This window comes from Chelonoidis abingdonii, chromosome 24 (assembly GCF_003597395.2).
Source record: "Chelonoidis abingdonii isolate Lonesome George chromosome 24, CheloAbing_2.0, whole genome shotgun sequence".
Lineage (NCBI taxonomy): Eukaryota > Metazoa > Chordata > Testudines > Testudinidae > Chelonoidis > Chelonoidis abingdonii.
The window spans coordinates 14294021-14312293 of NC_133792.1; the positions used below are offsets into that span (position 1 = coordinate 14294021).

The 18273-nt window shown below is 47.7% G+C and overlaps 1 protein-coding gene across 5 annotated transcripts in view; it reads left to right on the top strand.

Moving 5' to 3' along the window:
- NTMT1 (N-terminal Xaa-Pro-Lys N-methyltransferase 1) overlaps positions 1-18273 on the top strand; it is a 94531-nt gene that overhangs the window by 27134 nt on the left and 49124 nt on the right. For 3 of the 5 annotated variants that reach the window (XM_075060723.1, XM_075060721.1, XM_075060724.1), the window contains exons 2-3: positions 7119-7203; positions 8291-8443. Coding sequence is in view for 1 of the 5 variants with exons in the window: in XM_075060724.1 (XP_074916825.1) it covers positions 8407-8443 (37 nt within the window). In the remaining 4 variants the exon portion in view is untranslated. Of the gene's footprint in view, positions 1-1500; positions 1520-7118; positions 7204-8290; positions 8444-18273 lie in introns of those variants that run through there. The other 2 variants (XM_075060722.1, XM_032797719.2) reach the window with 2 other exon arrangements.

Here is an 18273-nt window from a genome sequence, read left to right on the forward strand (position 1 = left end):
GGGCATGGTGCTGGTTGAGTGTAACTTGATATTTTCCTGCAAGTCCCCCCGAGGGTTTTTTCCATTACACAGGCACAGCAGAATGGAGCTGCCTTCTCTCGCGCTCGCTCGCCCTCCCCCGCCCGCAACCCCTGGCACGGCTTTCCAGAGGCACATTGTGCAAATGTAACCTTTCAGCAAGCCCCGCCCACATCAGGAAGCTGGGGGGTGGGGGGGCTTTTTTTTTTTGCCAGGAACGCAGCCGGTTTGGAGCTGGAAGGCAGCCTGTTAATCAGAGACGGCTGACAGCAAAGCACACAACCCGGCAACACATTTCTGCTCATGCTTGCGCTCCTGCTCCCTTGCTCTCTTCTGCTTCTATTCCTTCCTCTGTCACCATCTCCCCTTCACTTCTCTCTTTCCATCCCTCACTCCCTTCCTCTGCCTCTCTCCCTCCTCCTTTTGCTGTCTGCCTGCCTGGGTTTGCTGCTCGGGCATTTCCACAGGACACTTTCTCTTTGTAGCCTTCCTCTATGGGGTCCCTTCCTCGCTGGGGGTGCAGATTATTACCCTGCTTCCCGAGCTCCCCGGGGCCAACAAGCAGCGAAGCTGCTGCAACAGGGCTTCGCCTGGCTGGAAGGGCACGGCAGCCTGAATCCGCTGCAGCACAGGGCCTCCCCATCAGAGAGGTGGTGCAGCACAGTTTGGGGGGAGGGCGGTTACTATGGCATGGAACCATGGCGATAAGGGGCCATGCATCAGAGCTGATGGGGATGGGGTACTGCAGCATGGGGGGGTACCGTGTCACGATGCTCACTGTAGTGTGGAGTCACAGTGCACGGGGGATCCTATGCCAAAGGAATACTATGAAACCACAGCCTATAGGCTTATGATGGCGTGGGTGCTCACTCCAGGTTGGAGTCTCCACTCACGAGGATCCTGGCCTCAGCGAATCACACTGCGAGCTACTGGAGTTGCAGCAATGTGGTGTTCCCTGCCGTAGGATGGATACGGGGGCTGCTGCAGAATAACACCACCCAGGGTCACTGTATTAGGGGGTCCTTGAGTGCCAGCATTTTGCCATCACCTGCCTTTCTTTCTCTCTCTGTTTTTAAGAGCGTTATAACAACAGGCCATTGGAGTAAACTTGGTAGAGCAATCAACATGTCAGAAAATCCCACCCCAGTGGAACTCCATTGACTTCCATGGGCTTACACCATGGATCCATTTGGCCTGAGAAGTTTGCTACAGTATCTTGATTCTTGTAAATCCTGTAAAATCCAAACACTGGTAGATACATTGCTAATCAGGGAATGCACTGCCTTTTTTACACACACAGCGCAGGAACCAGCAGAGGGATCACGTCTCGGGAAGGGAAGACTCCAGCCTGATAATAGCTATTGGAGACTGATTCCTTCCGTCCATTAGAGTAATGAAGGCTGCTCGCTGAGCCATGCCATGTCCATGGAAAACCCAGTTAGAAACAATGGGTCAGATTCATCCCTGGTGCAACTCCAGTGGACTCCATGGTGGGCTCAAGGTAAGACTAGGGACCTTTGGCCTCCCATATAGGGAACACCATCATGAGGTTTCCCAGCTGAGGAGCTCTTAGGTATATTGGGGATGGGAGGTGCTGGTTTGGGATTGAAGCTGCATGGTTCATACAATTGTCTAGAAGGATGTAACTGAGAGGGAGGGAAGAACTGGACATGCTGCCATAGTACAAACTGTAAGTTGGCCTGTTTCTGAGGTTTGAAAAAGCCATTGCTGCCTGAAGTAAGGACTTGTCTGTACCGGGAAGTTCTGTATTGAGTAATTGTGTAGATGGACTATTACCCTGTGCAAGTCCCATTTTGCATCAGCACAGTGTGTGTATGTTAGGGGTTGGCACAGATGTAGCTACTTGTTACACCAGTGCTAATTTCCATAGTTTAGACAGGACCTTAAGGACTTAAAGAAGAGGCCAGATTTTAGGGGTGCTGAGCACTCTGTGGTCCGTGGTAGTTGTGGGTGCTAAAATTGTTGTTAATGAGGCAGAAAAGCCAAAAGGGTTCAATAAATATTTTTGCATTTGGAAAGAAGTAGGATGATGTATTTGTATCACATGAGGGTGATGAAGGACTTTCCAGCTCTTTAAATAAGGAGGATGTTTAAAAACATCTATTACTGATAAACATTTATAAGTCAGCAGGCCTGGATAGCTTGCACCCAAGAGTCCTAAAAGAGTTGGTGAGGAGATCTCAGGCCTGCTGACATGTTAATTTTTAATAAACCTCAGAGTACCAGGGAAATTCCAAAAGACTAGAAGAGTGCTAATGTTGTGCCAATATTCAAAAAGGGCAAGTGGGAACACCATGCTCACTACAGGCCAATTAACCTGACATCAGTCCTGGACAAAATAATAGAAAAGCTGGTGCAGATACAACTGATGAAAAATTAATGGATAGGAATATAATGCCAATCAACATGGTTTAATGGAAAATAGGTTTTCTCAAACAAACTGGATTTCATTCTTTGTTGAGGTTACAAGTTTGGTTAATAAAGGTAACGGCATTGATGTAATATGCATTGCCTTTTGTAAGACATTTGACTTAGTACCGCACAACAATCTGCTTGAAAAATTAGCACTATACAGTATCAGTACAGCACACGGTAGATTGATTAAAAACTCTTATAAATCTCAAAAAGTAGGTGTCAGTGGGGAATCGTCATTGAATGGGGGTGTTTCTAGGGGGGTTTCGTGGGGATTGGTACTAGGTTACGTGCTATTCAACATTTTCATCCATGATCTGGAAGTAAATAGAAAACCCTGCTGATAAAATTTGTGAATGACACACAGGATGGTGGAATGCTAAATACTGATGAACAAGGAGCCCAAGCCATGACTACAGAATGGGGATGGGGCCAGGATCCTGGAAAGCAGTGATTCTGCAAAGATTTAGGGGTCCTAATGGACAAGCAACTGAAGCTGTGGCGAAAGGGCTAGTGTGACCCTTGGCTGTTTAAACAGGGAGGAGTGGGTAGGGAGGTGATTTTACCGCTGTATACAGCATGTGAGATTGATACTGGAATACTGTGTCCAGCTCTCGGGCTCGAGTTTAAAAAAGGATATTGAAAAACCGGAGAGGGTGCAGATAAGAGCCACAAACTAAGTTTTGAGAGCTGGAGAAAATGCCTGACAGTGAGAGACTTTAAAGGTATGTCTACACAGCCTGTGTCAGCAAGCCTCCAAACCCAGGGCGACACACTTGGGCTGTGTAGAAGTTGCTGCTCAGGCTCTGAAGCCTAAGGAAGGGGGTGGGCTTCAGAGCTTGAGCTCCAGCCCGAGCCACAGCTTCAGCGGAGAAAGAAATACCAAGAACCAATGGTTGGAAGCCAGACAAATCAAAAAGAGAAATTAGGCACAGATTTTTAACAGTGAAGGTGATTAACCAGAGGAGCAAACTCCCAGGTGGGTTCCCCAGATCTTAACATCTTTAAATCAATACTGGATGCCTTTCCTAGAAGATAAGCTTTAGTCAAACACAAATTTTGGGGCTCAGTGCTAGGGTAACTGGGGCAAATGTAATGGCTTGTGATAGACAGGAGATCAGACTAGATCATCTAATCTCTCTCTTGGCTTTAAACTCTATGAATTATGCTTCTGAAAATGTCTCCTCGGAGTTAGGTGCCCAGCTATGGACTTAGGATGCCCATATTTGAAATTGTTGACCTTAGTTTTTCATTTTTGCAGCAGCAGCTCTTGGTTTCCTCCCACCCCTTTGAGCACTAAAATGAAAGGCGTGCCCTGGTTTCATGGGGTTTCTAGCTGGAAGCAGGAAGCACCCGAAATCTCAAATCTCATGAGAGAGCAAGTCATGTCTAGTGAGGTTTTATTTTTCTGCCTCATTTAGTAAAAGCCAGAGGTTTAGAGAATTTTGAGGAGCAGCTGAGCTTCTGGGTGCTTACCCCAAACATGCCTCTAGACTTTGTAAGGTTCGCCTGTCACAGATCATCCTATCCCATTCAAATCACTCCAAAACACGGTACAAGCAGTGACCCAGTGCTCAATGCCAGAGCTGGGCAAATAATGCATCTGTTGAACTTCACTTCTTCCTCTGGTTGCGAATTGTGCTTGAGCAGATGGTGATTTTCTTGAGTGCTCCATTATTTGAAATGACTCACTGAGTCAGAGAAGGTTCAAACAACTTTGAGGCCCCCTACAAAGTCATCAATTGGCCGTACCAGCTGCCCAGCCTGGTGTTCAGTGTATGGTGCACTTCAAACAGCTTTGTGGAGCTAGATGGGAAAGGCTTAAGAACTATAGATTGGGGTCAGTAGGGAATGAGCCCGAAGTTGGTATGAGAATTCTCCCTGGTTTATCTCCACCAAGTGCTCAGCACAAAGCAGCTTGTGCCACATGGCAGGGAGTCTGAGTGGTAAATGTCCAACTCTCCTTTCCACCTGTCCCTTGTGAGTTGGGTCCCTACTGACATGGGAGCCCCTTGCAGCTGCAGGTGTGGCAGCACTGGGTTAGCCCTGCTGTGCTCCTTCTGGATCCATTCATTGTTCCCCATTGTGAGTATCTGGGATTCAGCGTTTGAGGTATGTTGGTATTTTTAGATCATGCAGAATGTTTCTATGTCCCTGAGTGGTGAACATAACTCTTGGACTCAGGTTTCCAATGAGGATAGTCGCAACCATGAATTGGAAGTTCACTTCCTGTGAACAGTCACCGATGTTTGTTAAAAATTCATGGCATTCTCATGCATAGGCTGGAATATTTGTGGAAACGGAATGTGAACACGACCACTGGGAATTCATTTAAAGGCCAAACAGATATCCACAGAAATCTTTTTACATCATTCATCTGGCTCTACTTACATCAACACCTGTGAGACAGGCAACTATTATCCCCATGTTACAGATGGGGAAACTGAGGCACAGAGTTGTGTGTTTTTTAAATGATATGCCTAGGTTCGGGCAGCAAGCCAGATATGGACTTGGTCATTCTCTCGTATGAATACAGTGGGCCTGGATCTCCATTGCTTGGCACTTTGTGCTCTCATTTATGCTACTGCAAAGTGGGAACAAAGCACTGCCATGGTAACTTATACCTCCTTTGCCTCCACTAGTCACTGGGGTGTGTGACAACACACTGTGCTTGGGAATGGAGAATTAGGCCCCGAAACATGGTGTGTGGCCAACAGATTTCAGGATCTGTGGTGTGATCTGTCAGTCCGCTCATCCAGACAGGCAGCAGCCCGACTGTTCAAGTCCTGGACCCCACCTGCCAGAACACCTGCAGTCCCAACCCTGGGCCCCCCGCACACAGCCCTTGCAGTGCACAGCCGCTGTGACCTGTGCTGCCTGCCTCTCTCGCCATGGAAGACTCACGTTTGGAAATGGATCCAACAAACAGGTTAAAAAAATTAAATCACAATTCTCAAGCCTCGTTCCCCAGGAGAGACAAATACACAGCAGTATGCCGACTCCCTAATGACTCCCTAAAGTTGTACCGTGAAGTCCTTCCCTCCTCTCGGGTTATGGATAAACCCTGATAATAGAAGTAATCTTTTCTCTCCCTCCTACAACTAATAGTTTTCCATCTCTCTGCCCTGGGAGAGGCCAGCAGCGGGGTGGGGGGCGGCAGTGGGGAATTCAGTGTCCCACCAGGGTGAACTTAGCTTGGAAGGATCAGGCTGCTCTGAGCTTCTTGGAAGGCAGTTCTGTAACACGAGCTGCTCTTGATTCCTCCCTGGCCAGGACCCCCCTGTGAGTCTGTGTGTGTGGAATGCATGGGGGGAGGAGGGGGCTGGGAAGGGTTAACAAAGGGTGAAATACTTTGAAAGTTGGTTTCCTCTCCTCCTCCTCCCTTCCACAGGCTAAACAAATACTCACCCCAGCCTGTTCCCCTTAGATGTCTCCCCCTCCTACCCAGCAGCCCATTGTTCCACTGGCCTTTTGTTGGGTCAGGACAAGGGGATGGCCAGGCGGTTGTCAGTGAACAGCCTTCGCTTGGCTCCAGGACTGGTCAGGTGGCTGTTACTGATCCTGTCCACCCCCCTCCAGCCACTGCTGCAGCCCTGAGGAATGCGCCTGTAGAGCTGCCAAGTTGGGGTGGGCCAGGGGTCTCTATGCCTCCACTCCAGGGCCAACCTCGCCCATTGGGCCACCCCATCTGCCAGAGGGAAACTGGGCCGAGCATGGCTCTGCCTCTGGTCTCACTGCTCAAGGTGAAAGTGGCTGCGGGAGACTGGCTCAGCCTGTAAACTGCACATCTGCTGGGGACCCAGCCCCAAGCGATCCCTTGCCTGCGTGGAGATCTCTCTACGTATTCACCACGCACGTTCTCCAGGATTCTCTCCCAGGCTAGGATCACTGTGCGCCCAATTCTTCCTCTCCATGCCCTGCTCTGCCGTGGGGACACATGGCCAGGGGATGAGGGCAGATGGTAGACGGAGGAGAAGGGTGGGAACTCCCCAGCAAGTGAGATACGCCCATATCAAGAAGTACCAGGGTGATGGATTTGAGGCTTGGAATCAGGCCCAACATACAGAGAGGCCCTGGCTGTGAAGTGCCAACCTGGATCTGAATGTAGGAAGGCGTTGGGTTTTACAGAGCTGGGATTCTGGTTCCAGCCCCTCCACTCTGCGGCGTCCCACAGGCCTTCCATTATGTATCATGGCCACTCTGGGGCCTCCGGCTCTCAGCATTCATTCCCAGGCCCTGTTTCTCAGCCGTCCCTGACACGACTCCTTCCAGGGCCATTGGGCTGGAATTTGGGTCAAATTCCCAGAATTTTAGTGTAGGCAGATACTTGTAACATTCGATCAAAGTGAGAAGAAAACCAGTGGGAGCTCCTGGAGCACTGCAGAGGAAGCCTGAGCTGGGGAGCAATTTCTAGCCGACACTTAGGGTATCTCTGGCTGAGCTGGAAGTGTAATTCCCAGCACGTGCTAGCTCTGCTCAAGCTAGTGTGCTAAAAATAGCAGCAGTGCTGCAGGAACATAGGCGAGCCACCTGAATACATCCTCACGGGATCCAGCAGGATTGACCTTGGGCAGCTAGTCTGAGCCACTGCCCATGCCACCACAGCCTTTCTGCTACTTTTAGCGTGCTAGCTCAAGCAGAGCTAACGCATGTCTGTCTTCCTGCAGATGACACAAAAACTGGGGGAGTGGTAAGTAATGAAGAGGACAGAGTGATCTGGATCACTTGGTAAACCATGCGCAAGCAAACAATGCAAGTATTAATATAGCTAAATGTAAATGTGTGTATCCGGGAACAAAGAATGCAGGCCACACTTACAGAATGGGGATTCTATCCTGGGAAGCAGTGACTCTGAAAAAGATGTGGGGGCACAGGCACCAAATTTCCAAAGTGCTGGGGGGGAGGAAGGGGGCTTGAGCCCCGGCTCTGCCCCAGGCCCTGCCCCAACTCTACCCTTTCCCCCAAGTTCCCACCCTGCCCTGTCTCTTCCTGTCCCCTCTCCACCCCACCCTGCCTCTTCCCTCCCAGTTCCGCCCCTTCCCCCGAGCATGCAGTGTCCTCGCTCCTCCACCTGTCTCCCAGAGCCTCCAGCATGCCACGGAACAGCTGACTGCAGTGGGTGAGAGGTGAGGGGAAGGAGGAGGAGGCGCTGATCCTTGGGGCCTGCCAACGGGCGGAACAGGAGACACTGGGGAATGTGGGGGGGGCTGACGGTGGGTGCTCAGCACCCACCATTTTTTCGCCACACCCACGGAGTCAGTGCCAATGTTTGGAGATCATGGTAGACAATCAGCAAAGCATGTGATACTGTGTCCAAAAGAGCTAATGTGATCCTGGGATGCATAAATAGGGGAATCTGGAGAAAGGGCAGAATGGTTATTTTCCCTCTCTGGTTGACTCTGGGGTAATCGCTGCGGGGATACTCTGTCCATTTCTGGTGTGCACAGTTCCAGGAAGATGTTGATAAATGGGAGAGGGTTCAGAGAAGAGCCACGAGAATGATTAAAGGATTAGGAAACAAGCCCTATAGTGACAGACTCAAAGAGTTCAATCTATTTAGCATAACAAAGAGAAGGTTAACGGGTGACATGATGACAGTCTGTAAATATCCTACATGGGGAACAAATATTTAATAATGGGCCCTTCCATCTATCAGAGAAAGGTCTAACGTGATCCAATGGCTGGAAGCTGAAACCCATTCAGACTGGAAATAAGGTGTACATTTTTAATGGGGAGAGTAATTAACCATTGGAGCAATTTACTGAGGGTCATGGTGGGTTCTCCATCAGTGGCAGTTTTTAAATCAAGATTAAATGTTTTTCTAAAATATCTGCTCTAGGAATTATTTCGGGGAAGTTCTGTGGCCTGTGCGATGCAGGAGCTCAGACTAGATGTTCATCGTGGCCCTTTCTGGCCTTGAACTCCATGAATATTTGAGCTGGGAATTCTCCCTCTATGGTATGCTGTACCATAAAAGAGGCTCTAAACCCCAGTAAGTACCCTGTTGGTTTCTATGACCACCAATGGGGAGTATGTTTTCACCCACGTGTTTCCTGTCTCCATGCCAAGGCAGAGAGTTTCAATCCATCGCAGTTTAGCACAAGACCTTGACTGTGTCCAAATGGTTCAGTTACCAAGGCTCTTGGCCATTTCACCCTGGGGACAGATGGATAGCAATATGCAAATTCCCCTCCTTGTAACATTCCCCCAATCGGTTCTTTTATCCATTCCTCTGTGCTTCTCCACACAGTTTTCCCTTCTCTACGGTGAAGGGAGAAGCTATTCCTCCATTTTATCCCCGGGAGGGGGAAATGGTGATGCCCTGTTCCCAGCAGGCTCTGGGAAGATTGAAATCTCCCAAACTGAGTGTGTGAAAGGAAGGGTCCTCATGAGGTGAGGGAAAAGGTTCCGTATTTCTTATAGGCAAGGAGCCCTTCCCCATGTGACTAGAACTGGTCAGGAATGTATTGACAAAACGGTTTTCCATCTGAAAATGCCAGTTTGTCAAAACTGAAACTTTTCAAGGGAATGGTCAGTTTGGACACAAATTCCCATTTCAACAAATTGTTTAAAAAAAAAAAAGTTTCAAAATTGTTGAAATGTCCCATGTTGACATTTTCTAAATGAAAACGTTTGTTTTTTTTGGTTCAAAACAACTTTTCACTTTGAAACCTAAATTAAACTTTGTTTAAAAAAAATTAATAAAAGATCGACATTGAAACAAAAAATTTTGAAGTTGTGAAATCGAAGCATTGCAAATGACTCAAACTTAAAAAAATATTTCTTTGCATGTTTGATCTTCAAAGTTTTTGACTTTTTGTCCTATTTCAGGCTGGGAAAAATTTGTTGGAATCTTGAAAATTTTCCCAGGATAGGAAAACCATTCCCTGCCCAGATCTACCTGTCATCCCCTGTCTTTTGTAATTGTCTCCTTTGACCTCAGCCGGGCTAGCCCCCTGTACTATAAAATCCAGTGTTAAAATCCAGCTCCTTCCCACAGGCTGTTGCTGCTGGGAGAAAACTGACAGTGGGGAGGGGACCCCCCAGCCAGCCTGACCCTGGTGGGCTTGAGGGAGAGTGTTTACATTTCAGGCAGTGAGGAACAAAGCTCCCTTCCTACAGATTCCCCCTGCAGCAGCCCACTCTGTGATGTAAAGAGCCTTTTTCAGGACAACAAAAGGCCCTTAGATTGCCTGATTTCCTGCTGTTATCTGTGCACATACCCTGGATCCCCAAGCAGAGCCATTTATCCAGAGGTGAAAAGAGCCTCAGGAAAGACCCTACTGTGTTCCCACTCCCACAGCAGTTTGGAGACCAAATGGTGGTGGGCTGTGGAGATGAAGGATCCCTAGGAAACATACACACATGAGCAAATGGGGGATTTGTGTACACACACACACACACACACACACACACACACACACAATTTGCTTGTGCCAGCTGGCCCACAGGGCTCTGGCCAGTTCTGGAGGTAGCCCAGCAAGTGAGTAGAGGAAGTGAGAGATGCCATGTGAGTAGCCAGCTGGCAGACATTAAGCAGCTGTGCCGTGCCAGCCAGCCTAGGGGGTATCCGTAACCACATGCCAGCCTGTGGGCAGCAGGGAGGGGAAGAGTGGAGAAGGAGGAATTAGACACAACTCAGGGGTGGGGACAAAAGCACTGTAGTATCTTGGGAGCAAGCGCCATATGGGCTCCGATCCTGAGACATGCTGAGCACCCTCCCCACCCACTGATGTCAGCAGGACTTGAGGGCACAGGATCAGGCCCTCGAGCATTGCTTTGGTGGTGATCTGTTGGGTTGAGCAGTTCGGAATAAGGTGCTGGGAGGCGGCTGCTCCAGCCTGGCATATGGCACAAGTCTCTTCCAGTGCAGCCCTCAGGCCCCGGGCTTGCTCTTACACAGCAGAATTCTCTGACTGGCTCCTGTTTCTCTTACCTGCCCCCTTCTTCCCCTCTCCTGGACTCACGCAGAGAGGGGTCATGACTTCCCTAGGACATAACCTTCCATTTAGAGCCGGGGTGGGCTCCTGGTGTGCGAGGGGGGTGGTTATCAGGGGCTCCCCAGCCTTGTGTGCTGAACTCCGTTCCCTCGAGGCATCTCATACCACTGGAAATCTCCAGCTGAATTACAGTGCCCCATGGATCCCGCCCCACCCCTGGCCCCCACAACATCAGAGGGGAGGCAGGGAGAGGGAGACTGGTGGGATCTGGGCTTCTTAGCATAGAGCACCAGAGCAGCTGGGAGGCTCTGCAGCGGCAGGGAGAGGAGAGCAGAGCCTCGTCACCCAGACAAGAGATCAATAACTAATTTCACTGCAGCAGCAGCACAGGTTTTTTTCCAATAATTATAAGCTAGCAGTTGGGAAAGAGGCTCTCACCACCGCTCCACCGTAACCTGCACCCGATCAATCGACAACGCCATTGGGGCAGCAGGAAAACTCATTTTTCTCCTTTTCTTTCCTCTCCTCCTTCGCCCCCCTCCTCCAATGTTTGCTTTTTTCGGAAAGTTCTTCTCTCCTGAGCATAGGTTCAGCGAGTCCCAAACCTCAGGTCAGGAGATGGAATAAGAGCTCCCAAGCCACCATCCAGCAGTGTGGAGTCCACCCTACTTTTGGGGGGCCTGGGGGTTCTTCCTTTAAGTACACTTCTTATTTTGCATTTGTGGTCTGTTATAGGGAGTCAGCTCTCCTGGGTTTCTCTGCTGGCTGTGCCATTGAATACCTCAGGGTCCTTGGCCCCACTCTGCCTCAGTTTCCCCATTAGTATGTGGATATAATAGTTAGAGATGGGTCTGAACCGAAACTCTGGATCTGAGCCTCCCACCTCAAGCCTGGATTTGAATTTCAGTACCAGTCACCTTAAGGGACTGAACCAAAACCTTGGATCCGAACTCTGGCAAACTGTGGTGTGCTTGAAATCTGGAGCCAGATTTTGCAAATTTGTCCTACTTCTAGCAACAATATCTCCCTCCTTCCCAGAATGCTTCACTGTATGTCATAAAACCTAGACTGATAAGAGCTAACGGCAACTTGCCTTCATCTCATGTGATAGGGGCAGGAGGGTCTGAATTCCCTTCCAGCTGGTGCTATGAAACAAGCCCCAGGAAGTTCCTGAGGAGCTGTAGATTTGGTAACATTTATAGACTTGTTGACTGGATCCTTTTGATTCGGATTCTGTGTTGCTTTGGCGTTTTAGCTGTTTTGGCAGCACTCAGCACCACTGACTATGTGACCCATTTGCACTGTGCTCTTGGGCTGTCACAATGGCTTCAGTTTTGTTTACAACATCGATCAGCAACAGCTCTCATGGGTCTGTTTAACCAAGCTTTCAGCTTTGCGCATTGCCCTGCATTAGGTCTCAGTGATAGGATCCTTTAGCTCGCTCTTCTGGCCGTTCATCCCCCAGATCTATACCCCCTGGGCTGTGATTTCTCCTCCAGCTGCTTACTCCACATCCTTATAGGTCACATGATATAGTGAGATTTTGTCTTGAGCAGTGCTAACCCTTAGAGCCAGATTTTCCAAAATGCTCAGCACCCATCACCAAAGCCAGATTTCCAGACACGCTGGGGGCTGAGCACTTTTGAAAGTCTGGCTCCAACTGTGGGTGCCAACAAGCTGCTGAAGATCAGACCCTGAACCCTTTTGAAAATCTGGTCTTTGGTGCTGACACAATTTACAGACAGCTTGCACTGGTGCAGTTTACTCCAGTTTCAAAGCGATGCAGCTACACTGGTGGCTGGATCCCGGGGTAAACAAGGTCATTGCTTAAATCCCAGTCATACAGACATCTTGCTAATTGCTCATGTGCTTCTTCAACCAGCTTGATAATTCCTGTTGATACTATTTTCCTGAGCCTGTGTGCTGTACAGTAGCGTTTATTGTTCATCTAGCACCTTTGATGCACATGGCATTTACAGACATGTAAGAAGACAAGAGCTCTGCAGTATGCAGTATTGTAGCTGTGGTGGTCCCAGGATGTTAAAGACAAGGTGGGTGAGGTACTATCTTTTACTGGACCAACTTCGGTTGGTGATAGAGACAAGCTTTCAAGCTTACACAGAGCTCTTCTTCAGGTGTGGGAAAGGTACTAAAAGTGTCACAGCTAAATACAAGGGCGAACTGATAGTTTAGCATGAGTAGTTAGCTCACTGAAGTCAACGGGCTTTGGATCAGGCCTATAGTTTGGGCATTGTCAATGGATCTGTAACTAGAACATCTTCCATCTCCAGAACATACAGGCTGAGACTGTTGCTTAATGAGAAGAAAGGCTTGGAATCACTGGTCAAAGCTACCATTTCCCCTAGGCTTGGTTACTGGTATTACTGTCACTGAAGAATGCTGCAGCCCATGTTGTAAACTGATCCCCTTTCACTGGTTCCCCATGAGCTTCCATGTTAATTCAGCTCCACTCTAACTATGGAGTCCTGCATAATTTCTAAGTGTTTCTGCTCACCTTTAAGGCACTTAATGACTGTGGTCCTCTACATGTCCAGGACCATCAAACAAGGTTGGAATCTCAGGCCATTCGGTGTATCCAAATTACCTCTTAAAATACCAGTGACAACGGTTCGTTAATAACTGCTCCATGACTGCAGAACTCACGGTAGCACGCAATTCTCTTCGTAGGAGGCAGTTCTGAACAATCAGAGGCGTCATCAGTACAGGGGTCCTTTTCCTGATTGGCCTGTAAAGTGTTTGTAGTCACTTTAGATGGCTTTTAAATGTTCGATTCTCCATGACAGGCCTAATTTTCACTTGGGCTTTACCAAGACTAAGCCAATTTCACAGGCATAATTTGACACTTGACTCATCATGGCAGTAACACTAAGGTGAATGTAAAGAAAGCCCCTCACTATGGTATGATTTGATTTGACTTCTTTGGCTTGATACAACTCAAAATCAGCTTCAGGTCTGGGGCATATGGTACGCTCATGGGATTTCATGTTTGCACAAAACATCCATTGAAGAAGTAGTAGCCCATGAATTCATAGGAATCATGATGTGTTTGCACACAATTTGGCAGCAGAAAAGGGGGCCAAATTTCACAATTTTTGCACTGCAAATGGTCTGTCCAGCTCTAGCGAGAACTCGGAAAGAGTCTGGGTTAGGAATCACAAACCTGAAGTAGTTTAATGTTTTCTGAGTTTATTAACAAAGAACATCAGTGTCTGAGGGCAGATTTTGAACCGTTTACACTGGTAAGCAATTCTACCCATTAGTGGTTCTATTGGAGTCAAAAGAACTGCCTTCGTGAGTAACTGCTCACCAGCATGAATAGAAAGTTCACAATCCAGCATTTACACAATTACCCTCTAGTACAATTTCTTGCCCTAGGCTAACAGCTTCGGGTTTGACACACCCAGCTACATGGGGCCAATACCTGTGCATTGCTGGCTTAATTTCTGCAGTAGCTAATTGTTGAGGGAATGGAAATAGGACCTTTCATGTTTTAGTCCAGAACATGTGTTTGTATGTTATAATCACAATTAATTACATCCCAAATCTCTCTTAATTACAAAGCCATTTATAAACTTTATCCGCCCCTGAAATGCAGCCACTTCTTGGTTGGGACGCAACAGCTGTTTAAGAGTATACAGCCAAACTAGAAATGAACTGAAGACAGAAGGTACTGCCTCCAGTTGAAACTGCAGGGGAGATTGAGGCTGGCAGTTCATAATTGCCCAAATTGGCATTTGGCTATGGCATCTAGGCTAATTATACTATACTTGTGAAAAGGGTGTTGAGATCTAGAGACCACAGCTTTTCTGAGTCTCTGAAAGGTGGCACCTCCTGCAGCACAGCGCCCCCTAGCACCAGGCTGGGTCATTGGTTCATGACTGGCAGAGAGGGCAGAGAGCCAGCTACCTGAATCCCCAGCACACCTCTTTGCTGTTTTGGTATGGTGGTGTTTGTAGGAGTGTGAAGGTAGGTTAGTGTGTGTGTAAGTGTGTGTACTAAACTCTGTGCCTTTGTGTGTGTGTGTGTGAACGCAGTGTTAGTTTGAGTGTGTGGATATTTGTGTGAACACACTAGCTGGTGTGTGAGCGTGTTTGTGACGAGTTGGACGTGCTAGGGGCGGAGGAGTTTGCACGGTGAGGGGAAGGGATACTTCTCCCCTCTAGGTGTGGCTGAAATTCAAAACTCTCCGGAAGTTGCCAGTGGCTGAAAGTCTATGGTTCGCCGACAGGGCTTGGAAGTGGAATCTTCCTTTGAAGCGAAGGGCCCTGCTCTCCCTGTAATCTCTGTGCAGAGCTCCCATTGATGCAGCTGCCGTTGCTCAGGCTGAGCAACTTGTGCTACTTGAATCTGATCACTAGCCCATTAGAGAGCAGATCCCCATCCCGGCCTGCTAGGTCAAAGGCTTTAAAATTTGAAGGACTTAAACGGGGACTACGGCCCAGTCAAGGGAGTGAGGCGGAGGTGCCAGATGCAGAGGCAAGAAACAGCCTCCATCTACTGTGCTACTACGGCTGAAACATAGCGGCCACTGATGGGAATGACCAGTCCATAACTCTGGCAACCAATGGCCATGCTTGGAGCGAGCGAGCGCTCCCATTGGCTTGCAGAACTTTGAGCCAGCTGCCCACGTCCTCCCCCATTTGTTGCCAGAGTTGTGCGCCCCTACCCCACCCACAAAGAGTCCTGGCCCAATGGAGTTTGGCCCCTTGCTGTGGCTGGCAGTGGGAGAACACAAATCGCCCCAGTGACAGCTGCCCTTGCAGCTCCTTTAACAAACCGACTACCAGCTCCAGCAATCAACTCAAGGTCGTAGCAGGAAACCTGTGGACTTGGCAGCAGGGAAAGGAGGGAGGGAGGGTGAGAAAAGAGAGAGAGTCAGTTTGAAATGAGAAAGAAAGAAGGATAGGGAAAGGACAAGCTAAGGAAGGGTAATGGGGGGGGGGAAGAAGGGAAGAAAGAGAGAGGTGAGGGAGCAGGGAAAAAGGATGGAAATCCTGCAGCATAGGAAGCAGGCTTGGTACCAGCATGTTACAAATATAGACAATAAACTGTTCGTAGTGTCATTCTCTCTGAGCCTTGAGACTGTGCCTGCTTCCCCCTCGGTGCCTGCACCCTTCCAGATGAGCAGGGGGGCCTGACCCTCCCCATACAGCTGTTCAGAAAACATCCCTGTCCCTTTAAAACAGAGAGGGAGACCTTCATTGGCATATCTCCACCTTCTTCCCAGGCCAGATTCTGCTTCTAAACCAGAACTTAGCAGAGCACTGAAGCATGTGCTGAAGTCCATAAGCATGGGCCCAGATTTTTAAAGGTACGTAGGTGTTGCTGGGTTTGCTCAGCATTGCAATGCCTGACCACAAGAAGCCCAAGTCTCATTTTCAGAAGGGATTTAGGCACTTACAAGCCAAAACTCTATTGACTATCATGAGATTTTGGCTCCTAAGATTTAATTTGTAGATCTAAAATGAGTTATTTTTCTCTCGTCCCTTCTCTCCCTGATTTTATGTGGAATTTGCTCATTTCTCCAAGGAGCTAAAAAAAAACCATTAAAATTCACTCCTGACTCTAGTGAGTTGAGGTGCATTGTCAATTGCATCTTCGCTGCGGGTTCCATTGTGTTTGTTTATTCAGAATCCAAGTCACTTTTTAAACAGGACTTCTGTACTGGCAGGTGCCCACGGCCGTGGCTGTGGGGTGCTTGGTGGTCCGCAGGAGGCAACTGATTTGCAAGCAGGCTGACAGCATTAAAAACTTGAGCCACCGGCCTCTTAATTGGCAAGTGGTCCATAGTCATCTATACACTGCTGAACTACAGTGGCCATGTTGAAGTATTTTTTAAAGTCACATTTTTTTCTTTCTATAATTCTAATTTTGACATTTGGGTGGGAGAAATCAGGTTTCTTGAGTCTTCCTTTACTCTAATGTCTTGCACAGCACCTAGCAATTGTCAGCACTGAATACAGAGGAACAATACTATTTAAAAAAACCCTTTCTTTATAAGCATAGAGTCTAGTCTCACCTCCATGGGAATAGCTCAGACAGAGGAGAGGAAAGCCAGTGAGTTGAAAAGTTGCTGAGTTTCCTATTCATTCTTCCATTAGGTACATGTTTTCTAAATTCCAAAAGCCCCCTGCAAAAGAAGACAGGAGTCCCATGCCCTTAACCCAGGTATCCCCTAGATTTTGGGACATCTGTAGAAGACGTCTGTCTGGCTGCTCCTTGCCACCACTCAGCTGCATAGTCCCATGATCTCTCACTGGATCCTGGATAGCGAGAGCTGATCTTCCAGCCAGGCCTCCCTCCCCATGAATTTGCCTTTTGCGGTTTGAGTCCTTACCATTCCCATTTTCAAGCTTTTCTCCATAACCAAGAGGACTAAAAACTTACTTTACTTTTAAATGAAAGCTGAGCTTCTCCAGCAATAGCAGGGACTGGTGCTTTAAGAAAACATGGACTATCATGAGGCTTGTGACAAAATCACAAGTGCTGAATGTTGGCAGCACTGAGATTTGTTTGCTATAAATCTGCAGCCTTAACTTTACCATAATGAAATTTTTTGTATTTAATTTCTCACTTTTTTTTTTAATGAAAAGACAACAGTACTAGCTGCATCGCGTCAGGATCATGCAGTTTTGCAATGTTTCCTGGCAAGAAGTTCTTGCCGATATTCATCCTAAATGGTCTCTTCCTTAATCTCATCCCTTTATTCCTAGTTCTGCCTTTTTTTTTTTTTAACACCCTAAACGTTCCTCTCCCTCATTGGTGTCTTTACTGTCCTGCTGCAAGTTGCACCAAAATAGTTCTATTAACAGGCCTGATCGTTTTATGGCTTGCTCCCACTGAAGTTAATGGGAGTTTTGCAACTGACATCCACACTTACTGGGTCAGATCCTTAATAGGCATCTGGTGAAAAGGCCTTGGCTACCAAGGAAATATACTGTGATGAATCTGTTGAGAGGCAGATGCACTTGTTTTCTATCTCCATCCCAGGGAGTGATAGATCAGCAAGAGAGGGAAGAGCAGAATCAGCCCCTTAATTTTACAGCTTGGAACTAGGTATCAGAGTGAATGAATAAACTTTGCCTTGTGAAGAGTAACTCAGTGGTTCCATAACTGGTGTATCCCCTTACTCATAACTCAACTCTATTTGAACCATTGTGCTTGAAAGGAATATTGATGCTCTCTGGCATTTTGTGATGAAGCAAAAGTTGGATAAATACACATTTCGTAAAACGATGTATGTCAGATTTGTAAATCAGAAAGGATTCAGTTTAACAGATCTGAGTTTTATTGGGTCAGTTTTCTCTTTCTTTTGATCTTTATTTTCACTGGGAGTTTATTCCTTCATTCTAGTCCTCATCCAAAGTCCACTGAAATCTAGGGGAATCTTGCAATTGACTTCCTAGGGTTTGGATCAGGGCCTTTGGCCAAATTTTCAAGAGAGTTCTACACTCAAATTTGGGACCAGATTTTCAACAGAGCTCAGCATGTTGGGTGCACATTGGGTGCTGAGCTCCTTGGAAAAACTTGACCTCTATGTCACCCTGGGAGCTGCAAACCTGAAAATCTGTCCCTAGACTTCCCCAGGGAAATCCAGCTCTGAGGCGGCTTCAGGCATATGATCTAGTAGAGCAGATACTCTTGGATTTAGAGCTCCTGGGTCAGTTCTTGGCTCAGCTATTATTTTGCTGTGTGATCTTGGATAAATTAATCTAACCTATCTGTGCGTCGGTTTAGCCCCCTGTGAAATGGGCCTCATGGTATTTACCCGCCTCCCAGTGGGCAGTGAGGCTAATTCATTCATGTTTATAAAGTACTTTGAGATTATCACCCAAAAGAAGTGACATGAGAGTGAAACACG